This window comes from Passer domesticus, chromosome 10 (genome assembly GCF_036417665.1).
Source record: "Passer domesticus isolate bPasDom1 chromosome 10, bPasDom1.hap1, whole genome shotgun sequence".
Classification (NCBI taxonomy): Eukaryota; Metazoa; Chordata; class Aves; order Passeriformes; family Passeridae; genus Passer; species Passer domesticus.
Window position 1 is genome coordinate 21175431 of NC_087483.1, and position 23460 is coordinate 21198890.

Here is a 23460-nt window from a genome sequence, read left to right on the forward strand (position 1 = left end):
GCACTTTGACTTTAAAATTGTCCTCAAATTTCTTCTACGCTCTTAGGATACTTTGCATTTTTCAAACAGGCTGGAATTTACAACTGCCACTAAATTCAATTGCAAGGGTATAGGGTTGCCAGCTTAAGTCACCAGACTTTGCATTGAATGCTGTAAAGCTTTGATTCAAATCACTCTGGATCCTACTAAAGAGATTTCAGGCTTACCAAATGGATCAGAGCATCCAAAATGATTTTGTATATTAAACTCTGTTGTGGTCAAACGTTTCTCAACCATAGCTAACAGATAAAATACCCTTAGGTAAAATATCTCAGTCACCCTTTCAGTATTTCCCTACATTACTGGACAAAGAAAAAAACTTACTTAAATATACTTGATTTTTTTCACCTTCACTGAAGACTAATCCCTTCAAAATACACTGATGATCCCACACATGTGGCTGCTCATGCCCCACTGCAATTGTGTCACCAATGTCCTGCCTCCTAAACAGGGCAATTTCAAATCCTAAATTTGTTACAGTAAGGTAACCTAAGATGAAATATTACTGAATGCTTGATACACTGCATTTACAAAACTCTGGTATGTCATTTATCAGCAACTTCAGCAAGAACACACAGCTGCAAGACTCAAGGTATGTCAGGCTGCATCCAATACACGTCAGGCCTAAAAGAAGCATCCTCATGAGCAAACACGAGTTAGGAGTAATTTGAATGAAATCAAGTTTTAAGAAATTCTGAAGAGTATTAAGAGTTTACCTATCCCAAGGAACAGATGTCTCAAATGATTCTCCTATTACGTAATAATCCAGGCCTAGGTCCTAATAAAAAAAGTAAGGAGATTATCAGTAACATTCAGCATCAGCATCTGGGATTCCACTGTATGCTACACAGCTATCAGGAGAACAACTTTTTAGTTTGCAGGAAAAGAACAGAAATTCTAATGTAGCAGAAACACCCATATGTCCCAGTGACCTAAGTTTATTATTAATAGGGAAATAGGGACGCTCTTAAAGACACAGATGACAAACATTTTGATGCCATGGCTACAGTGAGATAACTTATCAGACTGTCAGTACATCTATACTAATCAAATATTTTTATCACTATAGTACCAAGCCAAGGGTTTCACTGTGCTCATCAGTATAATACCTAGTAAAAATATTTTTGTGCAATGTAGTCGCTGTCTAGATAGAAAAAAGACAAACATCTTCTCATCTTACACACAGCCTGCTGAAATAAAGGGAGACTCAGTGATTTTGTCCCCAACAAATCAAACACTCAGGATGTGCATATTGTTCTGAAAAATAAAAAAAAAATCTCAAACAGTAAGACTTAAAATGTGTAAGAACAGCTGCAGCAGTTTAGACTAAAAGTTCCTTATGTTGGAATTCTGATTTAAACCAGTCATAAGCAGATCCTAGGTTGATATAATCTCTGAGATATCATCCAAAGCAGCCTGCACTCAGATTTCAGAAAAAGCATCTTCAAAGAAACATCTCTATGTTTTGTTACATTAATTAGCAGAAGTTGCAGCACACAGACAAAAGCTGACTTACCCGAAGATAAGCAATGACAAATGTCAGCATGTATCCTCTTTGTCCATTATCTTCTCCTGCTGCTAAGCCACTGCAATTTACAAGAATTTAATTAATTTTCCACCAAATTAGTTACCAGATTACAAAAATATTTATAAAATAACTTTTATTATTAAACATATGTCCAAGTGTAGCTGCCTAGGCTGTGTTTTTTTAGTTGTTAATAGTAAGATTTCTCCACTAGAAATCAGAAGTTACTTCAGACCAGACCTCTATTCATTTCTCTTTTCATTCCATAACCTGGAGACAAACTTAGCAAAATATTTGACGAGATCTTAGAAAACAGTCTTCAAAACCCACAAAAGAGTGGAAAAACACAAGTAAACATAATATATCCTGGATATTAATTTACAGGAACATGGGTAATTACATTTCTAAGCAGGCTGAATTTGTGTATTTTTATGTGCACAAGTCATGAGACCCCAAGACTTAAGATCTCCAAAGCATAAGAGTGCTGAATGAATTTTAAAAAGACACAAAGGTCATAACACTAAAGAAAAAGGAAGCCTTGCTTTCACTAGCCTAAAAGGGTTATTATGAAAGCATTTGTTTTTAACTATTGGTTTCTAAGAACAACAAAGTGCTATGCATCTGGAATCAGTATTCCTACAAGCTCCCCTAAATCTGAGAGAGAGGTGGGTATGGGTGTGAAATCAGACACCTAAAGAAGCACAGAACTGAAGTATTTTATACTATAAAGCCATTAAATGGTTTGTCATTTTAAACCAGGTTAACCTATGAAGACTTCACTAATGGCCTTAATAAAGCAGCATGGACAGCACCATCTTGTAATGGCTCTAACACAGACAAGTTTCCCCCCTTATCAATACACTACCATCTTGAAATACCAAAATACAAAAGGATTCACAATTGAAGTAACAGAATGAAAGCACAAGAAAAGCACAGAATTCAGTAATTATAGCCTAGAAGTGGATAAAACAGCACTTATATGTATATTTGAATAGCTGAGACTAGTATTAGCAATAACAGTACTTTCTTGACAAATCAGTTTTAATGATGGTTTTAATCAATCACATTTAATCAAGGCAGAAGGAAAGAAAATGCTTGATCATTACTCAGCCTGCCACTTCAATGGGAGTTTTCTGTCCCTTTGTGGCACAGAGAATCACTGCACTCTTCCAACTAAAGTTTCTTATATTCATATACTCACATGAATTCTGCAAAAACTTAATATCACCATAATATCACCCTAATATCAGCTAATTGACTGCTGCCACTTCAAACTAGCAAATGAGAACATATCCATACAGGAACCACTACAAAAATATGGTAGTCCAATTTTTTTCCTGGACAGTTCATTCCCAGCTTCACATTGAAAATGTTCTTTGAAAAGCATACCCAAACTTGGTGGCAATATCATAGACTTGCTTCTCATGCTGAAGAACCTTCTCTCTGTCACCCTCAAAGAGCAAGGTAGCTACACACAGTATGTTGGGATCAAATCCTTTAAACTGCAAAGAGAGACAAACTTGCCATTAGTCATAGTCTATGTGGCAGAATACAAGGAACAGGTTTTTACTTTTCAAATACATGGCATGTGCCCTAGTCAGTAAGTGTTGCTGCAATTAAGAAGAATAATTAGAATAAAAGTCTTTCAAAAATTTACTCCCAAAACACCTAAGTTTTTCCTTGACAGGACAGGTCAATGGAAATAACAAATTATCTGTCACCTCTTTCCTCCTGTTAAAAGGCAGGATAGGCATAACAGCTGTCTACCTATGCTGTAGAAAAAAAGGGTCTTAAATGCTTTGAGCAACAGAGACATTTATATTCAATCAACTATTCCTATCAGCTATAAAAGCAGGAAGAAAACTATGACCATCATGAATGTGAAGGGAAGAAAAAACTTCTGGGCTATCTCAACCAGAATATATATTCCTTAACAAAAGAAGTCCCAAGACACATGTTATTTCCCACTTCAATAATCCAAGAAAAAGCAGCAGAATCAACATTGGTCACTGTCTTCCAGAAGTACACTCTCTCTTGCAAGAAAATTAAATTTTCTATATTTGAATACATTTGAACAGGCATTAATCTCTTATACAAGTATGACCAGTGACAACAGCTCTCTTGGAATAACTCCTCAAACACAATCTCATTTGAATTAAACCACATTTAGGACCTCAAGTTCTTGCACTGTAGTATCAGTTACACTCAAACTCGGCTGCATTAGAAACAGTTTACCAAAAAATCTTGAATTTTATGAATAGCATGAAAAATTCAGACCAATATTAAAAACTCCAAAATTACCTTTGTGATGTAGAACTTTTTCAGTCCATCCAAAAACGATGTAAAAATGGAAGCAACTTGTGGTTTAAGAGCATGACCTTTGGCAAAAAGCAGAAGAAGTCATATAAAGGCAAACAGTGCTCTTAAGATTCCTACTTTAAGGGGCAAATAAAAAATAGCTTGGTAGTCAAAATTACAAAAATTGCTTGGCGCACTTTGATTATCAAAATTATATAGAATTTTCTCTACTAATTTAGAACATGATTTAGGAAAAGATTTCATTAATTTTTGAACACATATGTACAACTCTGCACAAACATTTGACACTTTAATTAAGGCTGCCTAAGTTTAGATTTCACAAGCCTATGGCATGTGGAAAGTTTTTAAGAGAGCGCTTCATTAGTTTTTACACCACAAAACTAAGCAAAAATCAGGGACTTTTTTTTTTAAAGTTACACCAAAACCACTGAAACAAACAGCCAAGAATGGTGAAAGTTAGGAGTTAAGCATTTTTTCCCTAACTTGTGTGAAGTTTTCTACATAAAGCTAGTTATTGCTTCCTTAATGACAAACGGGGAACTAAAATTACCAGGATATATAAATGGTGTCTTGGAGCCTGTTAAATTAACATTTCTGCCTCAGGACTGGGTTTAATTGAGATGAAAGTCTTTTACTGTTTGTTCCATTGTTTTCAGTCACAAACAACTTCTGAACTCTCATTACTGCTTCACTTTAGCAGCCTGGCATCTGGCCTACATGCTGTGAGCCCAATTCATAAAAAGTTATGCACCATTTACATGATACTTCCTTCTAAAATACTTCACAAAGCATTTCCTCCTGAATAACACATGAACTTTGACAACTGACTGCTCTTTCTTCCTCTTAAGCAAAGAGGGAGTCTCTCTGCAGACACAAACCCAAGGAGGACACCTACAAGCACACTTCAGTAAGCACACAGAAATTGTGAAAAGACATGAATTTATTAAACCACAGTCTAAAAAATTACTTAAGTAGAATCTCTACTCCTTTACAGCAAAACAGAGGAAGTGATTCCAGAATTTCAATCTCATCAATAGACTAAATGTCAAGAAATGAAACAGCAGAAAACCCATTTCATTTATAGGCAGAGCATGGCTTTTTATTGAGTCAAGTAGCTGATAGTGTTTCCTCAGAGACAAAGACAGGCTTCTGCTTCCCAAACTCACGTTCAGCACTATCTGGAGACTGAACTCTGGGTTCACTGCCCTGTCTAGATTTGAGCAAAAGAATTACTACCCAAAACAGACTTAAGCTACCAAAAAGCCCTTGGAAATATGATGCTCCACAATGATCTACATACTTACCAAACTGAAACTGTGCATTGTCGACAAGGCGAATTGATGCAGGAGCACATCTCTTAGAGGCAAAGTTAGGGGAGTAGAGGAAGGAAGAATAAAAAGATTACGTACATAGTTGGTTTTTAAATTCGTTACCATCAAATTTTCATTTCAAAATAGCATATAAGAAAGCACATTTTGATACCAGAGACCTCTGGCCATCACCATCATTGAAACAGGGTGATTATAAGTTGTTTTCACTGGAATAACAACACCTACTAGGTATGTCTAGATATAATGCATTGAGAATTTTCAGTTTAACCTCAAGCCAACACAGTAATAGTCCAAAAACATTGATTTTCATATTTTGAGTGTTCTTCTAAAATGGCATATGCACTAAAGATAGCACACTTGTTTAGTACAAGCTTATGTTTCTGTGTAATCAGAGATACACACATAATAAAGATCCATTGAAAAAGTTTAATTGTTGAAGGTCACCTTGCCATGCAGCTGAGCACCACACAGCTGCTCACTGAGCCTCCTCCCCTGTGGGATGGGGAAGGAAAATCAGAAGGGCAAAAGCTGAAAAACCCATGGGTCGAGATGAAGACAGCTTGGTAAGCAAAATGGAAAAAAAAACCCACAAAAGCACAATGCAAAAAGCAATCAATTACCATCAGCTGACCAATATACAGCCAGTCTTCAAGCAATGGCAACGCCTATGAAACACCCCCCTCGATTTTATTTATGATCATGATGTTATATGGTATCTGTCTTTAGTCTGTTTGGGTCAGCTGTCCCAATCCTGTGCCCTCCCAGCCTCTTATCTGCTCCAACACACTTGGTGGTGGGAAGAGAGGGAGAAACAGGAAAAGCCTTGACATTGTGCACACTTTGTTTAGCAATAACTAAAACACTGTTGTGTTAACACTCTTTTGGTTACAAATACAAAAGCTAACACCACATGCTGCTATGAAAAGAGTTGACTTCGTCCTGGCTAGACCGGGTACACTCATGCTCTGCTGTCAGACTGCAATCAAAATCTGAACTTGGGTCTAATCTAGATTCTGCACTGTACAGGAATCTGAAAAACTGTAAGAACAGCTGCCTTCACTTAGGTAAGTTTCTGGTCATGTATGTGCTTACATCATATACTAACTGATGGCCATGTCCAGTCACACTGAAATGTATGGCCAGAGGAATATGACAAAAGTCTGAATTTTAGGCTAGTCATCATCTAATCACATGGATATGGAAGCACTGCTCTTTCACTTAATTTGACATGTTCACTCCTCACGATATCATTATTAGGTATTTGGTCACACAAGAGGAAGAAAACATGAAGAACTAAGGGAGCTCACCAGGCAGATAGACAGAAGGCTGTGGGAGTGGTTTTAAATGAGACCAACCCACCCACAACCTGATTATTCTTACATTAAAGTGGACTGATACATAAAAGAGCTTTTCAGACAGCAATCATTGTAATTACTACTCAGATTGATGTGAGGGGCAACAGAAGAGAATAAGTAGTTCAGGCTGAAGTAAGCAGAGAAACAGCAGCAGCAGCAACAGAAGCTTAGAAATGGAGCAACATTAAGTGGCAAATAATGCCTCTTTTTTCCCCCCTCTAACTAAGCCCATAGACAGGGAAAACACGAGTTCCTTAACTGGTTTTAAATGTTGATAAGCCACATGACTAAGCATTCCCAAAAAGTCTGCTTAGGTACCTTTAAAAGGAAGGACAAGCACTAGCGGTAGAAGCACGACAGAAAAACTGGCAAGTGCTGCTGACTAGCATATAATGCCATTCACATACCAGTTTGAACATCTGGCTTGGAACATTAAGCCATTAATTTAGACCAATCACTGGAAAAAATGTAAAGCTGTGTTTAGTTTGGCATTAAGTAAAACATTTCTGAAATTATCTCTCCAATTCAGGGTACATTCTACCATTCATATATATAATTTGCTATGTTTTGCACAGAACAGAGGAAAGGTAGTCAGTGGAGAAAGAGGCTAGCCAGACTAAAATTTGTTTGGATGCACAGCCTTGAGGAAAAGTACTACAGAACTTTGAAATCTAAATACTTCACTACCTGAAACCATCTGCCTGCACTATTCTCTATTTAAATACTACAGTGTAAGCACAATTCCACTTGGAAATATCCATCACACCTGTCCATGTCACTCTGCTCCAGGCAGTGATTTCTAAATACAGGCTATATCCTTCCATTGCATTCCTTGTGCTCCTTTACCACTTCAAAGCCATGAATTCAACTGCCTTTTTCCTGTATGCAACTCAATTCCTTTAAACACTGCTCCCTTTTACATAGCCCTAATTAATCTAAGGGTAAAGTTCTCAGCTGAAGGAGGTACAAAGCTGAATTTTTCAGGCTGCAATATGAAAATAACTCCCACTGAAACAAGCCATTAAAGGCTTGTCCATGTTTTGGTTCAGAATACCAAGCAAAGTTCCAACATGCTCAGTCCTGAGCTGAGTAATTGCCAAAATCCTCATGGACCATATCCTGCATTTCATGGATGCTTATGAGATTCCTGCCTTAACTTCCTGGTTAACAACTGCCAGAAATACTGAAGCATCAATATACCCCTACTGCTAGAATCCATGAGTCCTTGAGTGAAGTCAACATCCAGCTTTTCCTTACCTGCTTTGCCACTTCCCTCAAGCAGGCCACCCCTCGCTCAAAGTTGGGGAAGACCACAGAGCCATACTTCTGGTATTCAGGGAGTGGGCGGATCTTTATCGTAACTTCAGTAACCACTCCAAGGGTTCCTTCAGGAGAGGAGAAAAACTGAGCAAAATGTTCCAATATGAACTGCTTGTAAGCTTAACATGTACCAGACCCAACTTAACATGTGCCAGAATGTTGTAAGTTAACATAAATCAGAAATCCCAAAAATTCAGTTTGCGATAGCAGGTGACTTCTTCCTTACTTTTTACATGGTGAATTCTCACAATATATTCTCTAAATCCTGCTCTTTGTTACTAGACTTGTAGGCTGACTCTACAGGTCCAATGCCACCCATCAACACACTGGAAGTCACAGCATCAGAAATGCTCAATGATCAAGCATTATGGAAACTGAATTAAGATGCAGTATGAGAAATTACTCTGTTTATACCTTCAGATCCCATGATGAAGTGATGGATATCAGGTCCTGTTGACATGCGAGGTACTTGACAGTTTTTTTCTACTATTCCTCTAGGAGTTACCATTTTTATATGAATCACCTGTTTAAACAAAGTGCGATGACCATCAATATTAGCATTAAGCACAGATTTTTATTATATTTATTTTCCACAAAACATACTAAGTTTGATACAGTTTGGCTTTATAGGTTTTAGACATTGTGTAGGCAATTCCAAGAAACAGAACTGTTACCAACCATTATTTTGACACAGCATGGTTTCCCCACAACAGATAGCTTCCACTCTATGACAAATCATATCAACTGGTGGCTACATCCGGGCAATACCAGTTAAAATTGTTTTGTTTCTCAGTGTAGAACTGCACAGATAGAACTTTATATACACCAGGATTTTAATTCAGAATATACACTGTACTACAGAGGGAAAAAGTGAGAGTTTAAACTTTGCTTAAGTTTTGCTTTAGAACTGCTGCTTGATGAAGCTACTATAATTCAGTCATTGATTGCTACAAAAATATTTCAATTAGGAGGAAAGACAGAAGTAGTGAAATACTTTGTGAAAGAGATTATCAATATAAAAGCTGCCATAAGACTGACACGTGTAGGGCTAGAAGGCTGGGGTTTTTTTAAATATTTTTCAGTGTTATGTTTCCAGCTTCATTCAGGCCCATGCAATAGAGCTCACATGTGGGTTTTTTTAATCCTCTATTCAATTCAATCCTCTATTTTATACCTTATACCAAGGAAGGGCAGAGTTTCAGCTTTGCTTTAGTGATGCCTTTAAATGAAGCAAAATTACTGAATTTCAGCTAATGGCTTTAAAACTTTCAAGCACAGGTAGTTAAGTAATTTTCACTCTATGCAATTTATGAAGCGTTGATTCTGCAGTAAGTGGATTTTAGGCAGCTTATATAACACACTGTTTCAAGATATAAAGTTCCTCAAAAGGTAAACACTTCCTTGAAACATTCTCACCATGCTATTTTGAAACTCATGAACTGTTCTGAATCAATTTCCAATCCTATTTCCTTCTAATGAAAATTTCAGAAGCTGTTTTAGCCTAAAGTTATGCTTCCATAATAGAGAAGCCTTCAGCTTCACAACTCCCAGAACAAGCAGAACTGTACCATTCAGGCAGCAGGGGAGGGATGACACTTTGTAAGTGCTATGAGTTTTACTTCAGCCAGGTCTGCAAATAAAAACGGAGTAGCTCCTGCCAGCCTCAGTCACTGACAGTGAAGTGTCACATCTGTCACAGAACAAATATGTCTAAACTATGAGCTGATGAAAAAGCCTGAGGTAACATGGATACATTACCCAGTGTGTGCTGCAGGAAAGAAGGAAAAAATTCACACATGGAAGGGTTAAACAAATTATGAGAGAAAGCTGGAAATTTGAAGCAAAAAGGCAGGCAAAGTCTGAGCAGTGATAATTTATCTTCAATATATTCAATGTATTTGTTGTTACAGAAAACATAGACTTGAAAATCAAAAAGTATGCTTAAAAATAAAAAAAAATCTGAGTTAATATAAACTTGAACCATTTTAATGACTAAAACAAATTCAAGAGTAGAACACTGCCATTCCCAGTCCACTGCTTCTTTCCTCTGGATTCCTACAAACCATGTGGTGGCACTAGATCTCACCACTGTGCACCCACATGCTCAATTAGATCAGCCTACTGATTTAACAAATACTGCTAGCCATGAGCACGTAGGAAGGTGGGGAGCTGCTTGCTGTCAGACAGTTCAGCTACACACAACAGGTAGGAGAGAACATGGGACTTCAGGAAGTTTGACAGGATTATTACACAGGATGAGTATAGAGTCCAAAATGGTAGAAGACAGCACCAGAGTCAAGACAAAGTAACAAATCCTTAAGCTAGTCAGTGAGTGCTGAAATGAAAATTAATTTTATGTCAGTGATAAGGATTACCAGTACTAATACCAAAAACAAGGAAACAAAAACGTCAGTCAAGATTTGATACTAAAACTGTATTACAAAAAGAAACACTATTTACTCTCCCCCTGTGAGTCATTATAATAAGTTAAATATCTGAAATTATAATAAGTATTAAAACTACTTACCAGATCTTCAATGTTTCCATAGATGTTTTTTTTCATGCCTGATGCTCGTGTTGCTACCCATCCCCCTAGTGAACTGAATTCCATGGAGTCTGGTTCATGGCCTGTACAAAAGCCACTTTCAGCAAGCTAAAGAAAAGAAAAAATACATCCTACAGGTCCTGCATTAACTTAGTATTCTAAATTCAATATTCTATACCTGTTTGGTTTGTTTGGGTTAGTTCTTTTTTTAAATAAGTATCCTGATCACACACCCATTTATGAAACTTTTATCTTGGATATGTACCTGACATGAAAATTGAATCTGCTCCTACTGTGCACACCTGTGCTACATATCACCCTATAATACTCTTCCCCAGCATTTTAAAACTGAGAACTCTATTGTTCAAAACAAGGTGCAAATTCATATACATCTGCAAAAAGAAATTATAACTTAGGTAACTGCCAACTTTGCACAAATGCTGCCAATAAATAAGGCATTTAATCTTTTGTTCCTTCTATCCTAATGTGATATGCAGCAGGTCTGCAGAAAAATTGAGCAAATTGCCTGTACTTAATTCTCTCAAGGAGAGATGTGTTTTAATATACAGCCATCTGGTTGGGCTTCCTGTATGCAACATTGTCAACTACTTGTGATGCAGATCATGCATTCCTGTACATTAAGTAGTCACTTGTTTCTCATTTTTCTACATTAACTTGGCCTTGCCATCTGCACAGCACCTGAGGTTGACAGGATGCCCTCAGAACTACAACACCAAAGCTGTCAAACAGCAAGAATTAAAGGCCAAGCAGTCTCACATGAAGTGATAACTGCATTAGTGCATTTGAGATAATCAATTTATTGCACTGACCAACTGATAACAATCATGTTGAACAGCTGTATTTAAGTATACCATGTAACATGGATCATTAACTATGTTCTGTTGTACGCAGTGGTTCTAACTTCAAGGCTGAAAGTCACTTCTACATCCTGTCTACAGCAATTCACTTAGTTCATGGTTTTCTCTATACCACAGGAACTTGTGGCTTTGTATGTTTACTGGTCATATATTAGGAAGGGTGGGTTCATAACCATTGCATGTAATTCTTACCAGCTGCATGAAAACACACAAGAATTAAGAATTAATTAAATGCTTTGGACAAGATATAAACAAAAACTAATAAAAATATTAAAAAATACTAGAAACTTAACCAGATAAAAATACCTGTTTTTCCAGATCTTGTCCAACAATGCCAGCTTCTACACAAGCTGTCAAGTTTTTTTCATCTATCCAGAGAATCCGATTCTGTTGAAAAGCCAATCAAAACAATGAGTGTTTAAGATTTTGTTTAGCTCCTTCCCTAATGCTATAGGATAAACATGCTTAGTCATACAATTTACTATTGATACCACTCCAGTTATTACACCAGTGGAAGCTGAGGCTCTTCACTCCCTCAAACTGCTACAGAACAGGTTTCAATTTATGAAGTCACCACTACAAGAGACTAACACATACATCTTTCAATTTATACCAGGGATGTTTACAGAATAAAAAGCAAAAAAGCCAGAAAGAATTAAATCAAAACTCTAGCAGGAGTCTCTCTCTCACAAAGTATGGACTAATTAATTATTCAAAGTGAACTACTTCAGCTGCTTCAGTTTCAACATAAACTGCTTAACTGATCTCAGATGCCTATATAAATCAGTTTTTATGCAATATGGACCCTATATATAAGATAAAGATAACTATCAAGCATTTATTAAAATAGTAAAGCTTCAGCAATCATCTGAACTGCTCTGAGACACCTATGTTTAAACTTTGACAATGTTTCCTTTCACCTAAATTGTCTTATTTTCTTCCTTCATTAATGATTACAAGAACTGGCTGGCAGTCATTCAAGACACATGAAACTGGTTTATTTTCTGACTCAATCCTTATTTACACATCTAACTGACAAAAAAGCAAGCTAGTAAGAATTAACCACATATCCCTGCCACACCTACACCTGGCAGAAGTCAAAGCTGTGGGCTATAAATCAAGGAGTTCAAATGAAATCCTGAGTCACCAGTGTACTTGTTGGATTTCATTCTGATAGACACCTGAAGAGCTTCCTTCAGCATACAAGTACCACCTCTGCAGAAAAAAATCACTTTGTTTAACTGAAGAACCACTGAGGGCAGAAAACTGAGCCAAACCCCAAGTCTTACCTTCAAGGCTAAAGGAGTTTAATGAGCTCAGCAAGTAGTTGAAGGCAGTAGAGCCTTACATCAAAGATACAGAGCTGTTTCTGAAGCATCTCATTACCAAGTAGCCATAAATCTATCATTTTAAAAGTACAAAGCTCTTCATAATGAAAAGATGAAAACCAGCAATAAATTTTACAGAACTTCATTTCTAGACTGCCATAAAACTATGAGCTTCACATTCTCAAGATGCTATCTACACAAAAACCCCAGTTATTTCTTGAAAGTTTATCCTTCAAGTTGATTTATATGTATTAGGTCACCTTATTAATCTTTGCTTTAAGTAATTTGAAGTCTAGTGCAAAAACTAGTGAAATTTGCAATAACAACTTCCTCCCAGCCTTTCATTTATCCTCAGTACAAATTCCAATATAGAAGAAGAGGAGCTTTCTCTGAGTTTGATCACTTGAAGCTGCTATAAGGCTTAACAGTGATTTTTTTTTCTTATTGAATACATACAGGTCATATAAAGTAGTAGAGGACTAATATCAGAAAAACAAACTGAAGGAGTACCAGTTTAATATCATAGTGCTGATTAATACTTCCATCCCTACTTTATTCTGGAAAAGAAAGAAATGCTATTCTGTAGTGATCACCCAAGTAACTGTAAGATGATTTAAAAAAAATTCAAATAAAACTTTAAGAGATCATACCATTTGTGATGTATCCAGGGAGACAATTGTTCTTTTTTCTTCTTCAGGACATTCAAGGGCACTAGAGACACTTGTCCCTCCTGCAAATATGGGAATGGTATTTTGTGATCATAAAATTCTCAAAGTAGCTTTTCTTCCAATAGAATGCCTCTGTCCCTCCTTTCTGATATAGAACTGAATAAATAAAGATCACTTAAGTTAACTGAGTCTAGTGATTAGACTCTTAAGGCTGCCTCCTTCTCTAGACCAGGTTTCACAAAATCAAGGCAGCTGTGGAGCTGAACAATGCTTTAGCAGCACTCCATAACAAACATGACATTCTGTGACCATCTCAGCTGCTTCTGTTAAGCCCAGCACAGAGCTTTAAAACAAAGAAGGGTAACAAATTACAAAGCTATTCAAGAACCAGAAAGCTATAGTTTCTGTATATTCTTTAGCTATCACTATGGAAGCCACTACATTTCAACCTACAAACTTGGAATAAGAAGTCTGCCTAGTACAGGAACGTAATACTCATCTGAAAGAAAAAATAAACTGAAAGGCTTTAACTATTAAAAAAAAAAGGATAAAGAGGATACTCAAGATCCACAGCAGGCTACGAGAAGAAAAGACAATGGCAAGTACAGAGAAAGTCCCAGCGAATAAAACTGCAAGAGCAGTGAGGTCCATCACCTTTGTTTCCAGTGATGGAAAAGGTGGCACTTCCCTTAAATACCAAGCACTACTGTAATAACTTCAAAAGTTGACTGCAATTTACTAGAAACAAACTTGGAAAACAGCCTAAAGATCTTTCTGTACCCTGGACAGTGAACAAGAAATAGTCAATATTGCCGCTTTCAGGTCTACTGGTTTACTACTATCAGTTAAAATGTGACTTGTAGCTGTTTTGCAGTCCTTCAGATGCACCTGGCAAGGGTAACAGTGTTTAGTGAGGAACCAGCTCACCAGGTTTGCTATCATCTTCAAGTGAAATGCTCATTTTCTTAAATAGTTAATGCCCTTTTGCAAGGGCTGTACCACAGCATAAGCAAGTACCAAGTAAAACACAGATTTATACCACACAATTAAGAGTTCTTGACAAAAACCTTATCACAGAATGAGCTCATGAAAGCCAAAACCCCATGTTTCCTACGCTCTATGTTAAAACAAGGTAGCTCCCAGCTCTACTTCAGCAGGCTTAGAGAAGACATCCACAGTGAAAACTGGAAGTCCTTTATGCATTCTTTAGGCCTTTAACTGTACTCTGTATCTGGAACACTTCCTGGAAACCCCTTGCTACAGGAGTTTGTACTGAACAACATCTACAAGGAAATTAGAATAATTTTGCAGCAGTGTTTGACCACAAGCCTCTCTGAAACTTTGAATTTCAACAGTGGAACAAAAACCCCTAATTTATACACACTGTGGGAACAGAGCACAAGTAATGAAGAACATATATTTAAACTGAAGTAGAAGACATTTTCACGAATAACCTCAAACAGTAAGTTATAAGACTTCATAATTTTGCTTACCACCAAATGGTATTATGCAGAGATTGTGTTTGCAGGCTAATTCCACAATTTTAACTACATCTTCATGGCAAACTAGAAAAGAACAAACAGTTAAAAAATAGACTTTCTGCTTGGTACTGTTATTTGTGCTTATTACTAAATACTGCAGTCTCATTAAGCAGCAGCCCCTTTTCTAACACCAGCAAGGAAGACATTTCAAAGTTAGGCACTAAGTAAGAGCTGGGCTTGGAAGTATCAGTTATACATTTTAGACCTCAAACAATTCTACATTTGAAGAACTAACTACAGTTTTAGTCTCTTGCTCTACTCATGGATTGAGACCTCCTGCAAATTCTTTTCGTTCACTAGTGAAGAATGACACATGGAGTAGTTCCTAGTGACCAGAGAGCACATGATCAAGTGAAAAAAAAGCATTTGTATCCTTTTACTAGACTGAAACAAGCAGGCCTAGCCTATACTCAGATTGCACTGCTCTTTCTTTCAGTCACTGATCTTCTGTAGAGTGTTCTGACAGGAGTTACAGGTGTTACACTTTTTTTTTCACTGAAGTACAGCATGTATAAAACCAAAAGTACTTCAGTACAAACACTTCACTACCCTTCTAGCATCATGTACACTTTCAGAACCCAAAATTGAGGCTGCCATTTTTGACAACTCCTCTTGCTGAACATACACATTCACATTACACAGTGGTTACTTAAGTGGAAAATTCATCAGTCAACATAAACTTCAGCTAATCTTATCTATCTATATAATACATATATCTACATATCTATCAGCTTATCTAGTAATAAATTGACTTCCCCACAAAATGATAGAATTTCACAGACACAACCTGCAGTCCAGATGCTAAACAAACATGATTACCATTCATGAGAAAATTCCTTCAGTTTCTGTAAAGATGAGTGAAGTCAGTGAACCAAGAGACAGTTTTCCTCCGACCAGAAAGCACAAGAGTTTAGCAAACAATGGCCTCCCAGCTCAGAAGGCAGAAGACAATAAACACTTACCAGGCCATACAACTATATCAGGAATTCGCTTAAACATTCCTTCCCTGAGTACAAATATCTCGTGTAGGCAGTGACCTGGAACACAAACAATAAGTTACCAAGGTCAAACAAGAAAGTGTTGAAAGCAGCACAGTTATGCAAATGAAGTTCTCTTACCATGAGCTCTGAATACCCTATCTTCTGCATCCTGGGAATATGAGATTTTAGTGGCTCTAAGATCCTGAAGAAATTCTTCATTTACAATGGATGGAGGTACATCATTAACATTTAAGGATGCCTACGATACAAGAAAATACATTAAAGATAGGTTCACTTTACAGTATTTCTATACAACACAAATAAGAAAAACAGGCTAACACTGACTGATACCCAAACACACCTATTCCAGATCAGAAAGACATCAGTTCTCCTTCACATCTTCAAACCACCAATCCGGCTTATCCTACTCTGCACACAAGAAGTTTTATTTCAGTAGAACATTCTTACCTTTCTTTGTCCTAATAAAGAGAAATACATGAGCTTATGAATGCATACTGAATAAATTTTCTTTTTAAGCCTTCTCAAGGTACCAGAATACATCCTAAAGCTGCTGCAAAGTCTTCTACTTAGGGTTCTGTTTTCACTAACCCACTTCCCCTCCTCCTGTCATGTCCTCAGAGTTAAATCCAAATTGGACCTAAAGCCTAATCAGAAGTCCAGTGCTAGGCAAAACTACATCATGACTAATGTAACATAACTGGCACACAACAAGCAGACCTCACCTGTAAAAAAGACCTCACCTATAAGAAAGATTCCATAAAGCCCAGGTTTGAGCCACATACATACAGGTGTCCCCATCTAAAGTCCTGAAGAACACCTGGGAAAGGTGTTCTTTCCAAGAAGCTACACAGGACATTGTGACTTACCAACAGACCTCAAATCAACATTCTGTAAAGCAGAGGGAAAACCTCTGCTTAAGATTTTCTAACAGCCCATTCTTCCAACCGATGTCTTGTCTAGTACTCTTACAGCTTCTTGAAGTGTAGACACAACCACTTAACTCTCTTTTCTGAACTACACTTCTAATTACTGGGCACATTAAAATAGTTTAAAAGTAGTTCATGCGTCAACTTTTTAAACCCACTTAGAGAACAAGAATTCTTTACAAGATTCAGATTTAAAAAAATATTTTGCAGACATTGAGTGCAAGACTCTTACGTGCTTTGAAGATTCCAAAAATACCATGCCTTTTTTTCTCCTTAAAAATTGAGCAAACATGGGAAATCTCCCTAAAGGAATATGTCTTCTATCACAAATGGCCTCTAATTAAAGAGTTCTAAAATTAGATAAAAAGCTTGTCTGATGACTAAAATGTAACTTCCTGACTTCAAGTCTTATTGCAAAGAAAATGTTGGTCAAGAGTCTTATTTCCTGTTAACAAAGTCCCTGAAGTCTGAGAGCAGAACTGAAAGTTTTTTTACCACCATATCTTTTATTTTAAATACACTTTTAAAAATCATGCATTGAACAAAAATTAGTTGAAAGAGTGCAATGCTTTCACACTTCTTCCATGCAAGCCTTGCTGGAAAATGAACTGACATCAACCCAAAGAGAAGAATGCACTTGCACTTCTGCTATAAAGCTCTCAGGAAATAAGCCAGAAAGAACTAATTTATAACCCTACCTCAAAAAGTATTGTGCAGTAATGTCCCACCTAGCCAAAGAAATTTAAGACATCTCTTTGACAAGCCCTACCTATGCTTCCTGACATATGCAAACATAGAATAACAAAATGGAAATCACTGTGCTTTCATCTTCTGAAGTTAGCCTTCTACAAAAATTATACTCACAACAAAGTTTTCTTTCCTAGAACAGAGTTTGCCTATCCTTGCTCTACATAACCTTCAGAGCAGCTGATACTTTTTGCCAATATATGGCAAAAACAGCGGCAATCTATTCTGAATAGGTTGAGTCTAAAAGTTGTGAGATATGATGAAGGTAGGATTTAAACTTATCAGGAAAATTGTATTATTGTGATGGAGTGTCCACCTTACAAAAATTACGTAAGGTTATGGAGAAACTAAGAGTACTGACAGGAATAATTCAGAAAGAAATAGCTGCATAAGATGTTCATTAGCAATAGCTGACATCATTCACAGCATCAAGTGGATAGCCAAAAGTTTGGGTCAGAATTTTCCTGTGGAACATATGACATAATGAAAATGCAGTTTTAATAGTGATTTGACTTCTGGAAGAGATATGTGCCATTCTGATTTGCTTTAAGGACAATGCTGTAATTATTGAAATAAGGTGTCAGACAACTAAAAAAAAAACCCTTTTCCCTCCAATATATTCATCTTGTCATCTACAAACACAGAAGCTGAAATTAAGTGTTGTTCGGTGAGAGGCACTCCACTACTGAGACACCTTGATTTTAGGAGCCAGTCACAGTAAACATGGTGTAAATCTGGTCCTGAACTGCTGCTCTTACTATTCTGCTATTAATGCACATTCACACAGTGCTGTTTGCTAGCTCAAAGACCTCTGATAGCAACACAGGGAACATAAGAAACAAGTAGGTACCAAATAAAGATCTTCAAATAATTTGTTTCAAGAAAAACCCTCGCTAGCTGAGTTTACATTTCAGACTTCAAAGTTTTGTTTCTTCATGGATTTCCACAGACAGAATTATTTCATATCAAGTTGAACAGTAAGTGCCTGAAGATCTTTGTTCTTGAGAGCATGAACTACTTAACAGGTATAACAATTCTTTGCAGGTGGCTTTAAGCACCTTGATTTTTATAACTCTTCCACAAGTTTTAATCTTGAAGATTAAAACTAAAATATTAAAAAGTTAATATTTATCTATAAAAATCTTATGCACACTGACAAACAAAAATACACCTCTATTTATTTTCATAGAACTGAAATATCTTAAAATTTGCACCCTGAAAAGCTAGTCAGGAAACATATGTGAACTAGGTCTAAACTGCTCTCTACATTAAGTTTGATCTGAAAAAATAAAGAGCATCAACAGATCTTGAAGACCACAGAAGCAGGTACATTTAATTGTTGTTAATTAAAACACAAAAGTCACATGCAACAGGGAACCCTCCAACCTTACATGACAGAGGCAGGAGGAGATGGCACAGAAAGACAAATGAACCAAGAGATCTCTTCCCTTCTGCTGTTCCTATATCTGTGTTTCTTCATGCTTAGCTGATAGCACAAGTTGAAAACCCAGCATAGCATGACAACCTGAAATACACCTTGGAGTTATGACAGCCACGAAAATGAGGGACCTGCAGCAGTATGTGATACTAGCTATGAGAGGTCCAGGTATATATTGGAGACTCCAAAGAGTCCTATCCCATATCAAGGTAGTCAGCCTGCTCCACATTACAAGACCATTAAAACCAGAGGGGCACAACATAATAGCAAATCACTCAACATTGCTGGCAGATATCCTGGGGAGCTGATCTGTAAGATGTACTATGGAATCAGGGTATTATTAAAAATATGTACTTGTCCTTCAATTCTGCTTTGCTCTATCCTTTCTCTGCATGTAAAAAGGGAACAACAGTTCTCAAGACCTCTGCTCACAGCAACTTAAAGCAGCTGCCAGTTAAGACCAACCCTGGTCAACAAAAACACATCCAGATGAATTTTTCAAAATATATTGGCTGGTGGAGATCCTGTAAACCACAGCAGATGAAAGAATATCTTGATGAATAGAAGACTGAAGAAACATTTAAGTTTTCAGGCTCTATGAGACTACCTGCTTCAATCTTGTACCCATCTCTTGAGTGAGTTCAACCATTACCCAAGCTGGGTTGCTACAGTCACAGTACAAGCCTGCTTCCAATACTGCTTTAGCAGCTGTCTAGTCAGGAGCCTGAAGCTTCAAAGGGACTCTAATTAGGGAGTCAGGTCTCCTGACTCTAACTTAAGTTACTCTTTCTAAAAAGCAGTGTATGACTTCCAAAACCTAGAACATTCCCAATGTGTTATTTTTCTGAAAACATTCAGTTCAATCTTGAGTATTCTGGTAGTCAGTTTTCAACACCCAGACATGTAAAAAAAAATTACTGTCAAATAAGAACTTTGACATCTTCACACCAAAAACACATCACAGTTTAACTTCCCTGTATTTTCTATCTCTGTTATCATGAATAACATCAATGTGGTATAAACAGTTCCCTCTGGGCTAACATTTTCTACAGTCTTGAAATGTAAGCTACAGGCAGGACAAAAAACTCCGTGTTGGAAACTTTCATTTCAATAAATATACTACCAGCTATCCTGAAACCACAAGTCATGCTAAGACATATAAGGTTTCCCATAGTAGCTCTACACCAATTTTTTTCCCCAAAAAACTTTGAACTATTAATACACTATATTTAAATCAATTATCTGTGACAGCTGAATCATCTTTAACAGTGTGGTCTTGATTATCACCAAGACTAATGTTCAAAGGAACTGGTTCAGCTATTTACTTACTCTAGAGGTAGTTTTGTGCTCCAGACTTGCTCCAAAGGTTTTTTCTATCCATTCCTTAAAAGTTGGTAATACCATACCACCTAATCTGTACCTGAAAAGTCAATATTACATAGGGTCATTTTAAATTAAAAGAATGTATGTCAGATACACTTCCTTCAATTGTATGTATGCATAAACAGAAGTTTCAAATCAAACTCTTTACCTACAAGCCTGCAAGGCTTCTGCACATTCACTTTTCATGCAACTGCGTATTTCATTGTATTTAGCTGTTCTTTACTTCACACAGAATCAAATCATTTGTCAGCATGGTACCACTTTGCTTTGGGCATAAGGCTTTTCAGTTATACCACCCACACTCTTGAGAAAGGTCTCTCCCTTGCAGTAGTGTAGAAAGCAGCACCCAAGCTTACATGCTGGTTACAGGTAGAGGACACATTGCAATGGAAACAGCAGTCTCACACACACAAATCCATTTCAGTACACCTTACACGTTCAAGAAAACAAATAGTATTAGAGGTTCCCCCTTCATCATCAAAATGCATTAGAATCCATCAAACACTGTAAAATTATTTCCAGCACAAACTGTCTGGCAAGAGTTTAGCCACGTGACAAATTCAGACCTACAGACAAGGGACAGAGGAGCTGGTTTTGACCATGTGCACCACATGTGAAAACATAGAAGGCTGAGGACACTGGAAACAGCTAGAAACTACTGCTACTAATTGTATACATATACACACCTTCAGCATGTTTATGTGTTCAAAAGTATTCCCAGAAGAGAGGAGAAATAAGATCTTCCTTCCTAAAAAGTACTGAGAGCTTTTAGCAGCTGAGAATGCTTACCATAGTCTTCACCTGGGTCATTGCATTAGACCTAACTGGGTCTTCCCTCTAAGATCATTCAGTCACTGTAAATCCAGTTATGACCCTGCCCTTCACAGCTGGTGCAACCAACTCTACAACTGAGTCGCCTGTTTCACAAAAAGATCAATTCTTTTTGTTTCCTCATCTCAGCTTCTTCCCAGCTCTCCTACTGACAAACTCCCTGCTCTAATCGTAGAACTAAAAGGCTACAACCTTAACTCAAGCTAGACTCTTCAGCGTGGAAGAGAGTATTCAGTCATTCCTCCTATGATAGCTGTTATTGTTTCATCAAAGCCATACAAAAATTAAGTGAATTCTTTGAAGATGAAAGTGCAATAAGCAATGAAAGTTTAGTGCATTTGCATCGAGTTTGCAATGAAGGCAGAGACCCAGGCCAGCTTGGTGTTTTCTACTCCAGACCTACTTCTTAGTATTGCCAAACTATCATTATAGCTGAATTGCAGGGGTAACCTTAATCACTTACTTAAAGGACAACTAAAGCTATCAGAGACCCCAAAACTTTTAAGTCAAGACACAGACAGAAGTTACAGCATAGGAGAAGTTAGTTTACTGCATGATTGCCCAGGAAGCAAGCTTTGTATGCACACACTGATGGTGCAAGAAGCCCCCCAAAAACCACCTGCCACAGACACTCCCCAAAAAACAGCTTCAGTTGCTCAGACTAGCAAGTACCATCTACCCCTGTGGAGGTGTCAAAGATGTCAAAAAAGATCATTTGATGTGTGGTCTGTAGGGAAAGTCAACACAATTTTCATAAAGGGGAATCCTGTTTCACTAATCCTGGAGTTTTATCAGGATGTAAAAACAGAAAGTGAATAAAAGGGATACAATGAACATGAAATCCCACACTCCTTTATATTTCCACAGGTGTTCATCCCAAAAGTTATTTAAGAAAATACACTGCTACAGAACTGAAGAAAAGGTTCTTCTACAGGCTGTAGGATAAGCTAAGCTTTAAGTTAAGTTAAGATGCAAAGGGCAGGATTTATTGATCACACTGATAGGAACTCATGACCTTAAAAAAAACAACAACTAAGCAGACAAAAAAACATGGAAGTTAAGGTAATTGCCACAGCCAAAAGAAAAGCATGACTGCATATTTGGCAGAACCCCACTGATAGTCAGTATCATGGCATCTTCACTGACCACGTACAAGAGCAGCCCACAGTGCTATGCATCATCTGGGCAGGGGGAAGAAAGAAGAGTTCATCTCTTTCTGCTGCTTTGCAGAACACTGATGTATCCACACCATGAGTGCTGCACACAGTTTTTGTCCCTGTTTCCAGAAAGATCTAGTGGAGCTGGAGAGAGTGCAGAGAACTGTACAGATCAAAGGGCCTTACAAGCAGAGACTGAAGACACCAGAAGCATGGAGAGAAAATGCAAGAGAAGATATAACTGAGTCTTATAAATCAATAACACAGTAGATAGGCTGAACAACTATCATCCACCTAGTCCTGCAAAACAGTAAGGGATACTTGCTGCAAAACACAGGTGCTTTACACAACCAGAACCTCCACTGGATGCTGCATAGGCAGGCAGCATGAGCAGACTGAGGTTATTTGACAAACTTATGGACACCAGGCCTGTTAGTGGGTACTGAAATGATGAGTCATCTACGCCACCCGTGCAGATGCTCATTCTCCTGTTTTCACTTCAAACACTCTCCTTTTGCCACTGTGGCAAACTATTCCATAGAAATTATACCAGTGTGGCCCAACGAGGTATTTCTAATGTTATGTCTCAGTTAGAGACAGTGTGGATGGGGAAAAAACCCTACCATTCTTGAATATGTACGTATTCTTTTCCTGAAAAAACAGAAGTCCTGACCTGTGTCTTGTTTTTTTATTTAGTGTCCTTTGATTTTTTTGTATAGCATCTCCCTAATATGATACAATGAACTGGCTTATACAAGGCTTTGCATTTTAATTTGTGGCTGAAAATCAAAAAATTAACAACTGAAGTGCTCAAGATCCCAGTTAGGTTTTTGCAGCTTTGATGCAACTAATTCATGCAAGTTTACAGACTCAAAGATTAGGAAGGAATTTTTACGAATGACAGAATTTTATCTCTCTTCTGCATTCTTTTAATTCTTATGGAAAGTGTATTTTTTAAACCAGGGAAGAGACTGCAAGGTTACTTTCCACTCAGGAAGAAAAACAACCCCAAACCACAAAGATGGCAACAGGTTTAAATGCCACTGGAACAAAATGGAGAGATCCCCAAGTAGACTTAATTTTAATGCTGTTCCTTAAAAAATATACTTCTCAGAAAAACAAGCTTGC

At 37.3% G+C, this 23460-nt stretch overlaps 1 protein-coding gene across 3 annotated transcripts in view; it reads right to left on the reverse strand.

Moving 5' to 3' along the window:
* Positions 1-23460, reverse strand: part of AGPS (alkylglycerone phosphate synthase) — a 59064-nt gene that overhangs the window by 13613 nt on the left and 21991 nt on the right. For all 3 annotated transcript variants that reach the window (XM_064434338.1, XM_064434337.1, XM_064434339.1), the window contains 14 exons: positions 20291-20381; positions 15968-16088; positions 15812-15886; positions 14802-14873; positions 13291-13370; positions 11619-11699; positions 10417-10542; positions 8304-8412; positions 7827-7954; positions 5188-5239; positions 3866-3942; positions 2954-3066; positions 1556-1625; positions 756-817 (listed from right to left, as the gene is read on the reverse strand). In XM_064434338.1, the coding sequence (XP_064290408.1) occupies positions 756-817; positions 1556-1625; positions 2954-3066; positions 3866-3942; positions 5188-5239; positions 7827-7954; positions 8304-8412; positions 10417-10542; positions 11619-11699; positions 13291-13370; positions 14802-14873; positions 15812-15886; positions 15968-16088; positions 20291-20381 (1257 nt within the window). The remainder of the gene's footprint in view (positions 1-755; positions 818-1555; positions 1626-2953; positions 3067-3865; positions 3943-5187; positions 5240-7826; positions 7955-8303; positions 8413-10416; positions 10543-11618; positions 11700-13290; positions 13371-14801; positions 14874-15811; positions 15887-15967; positions 16089-20290; positions 20382-23460) is intronic.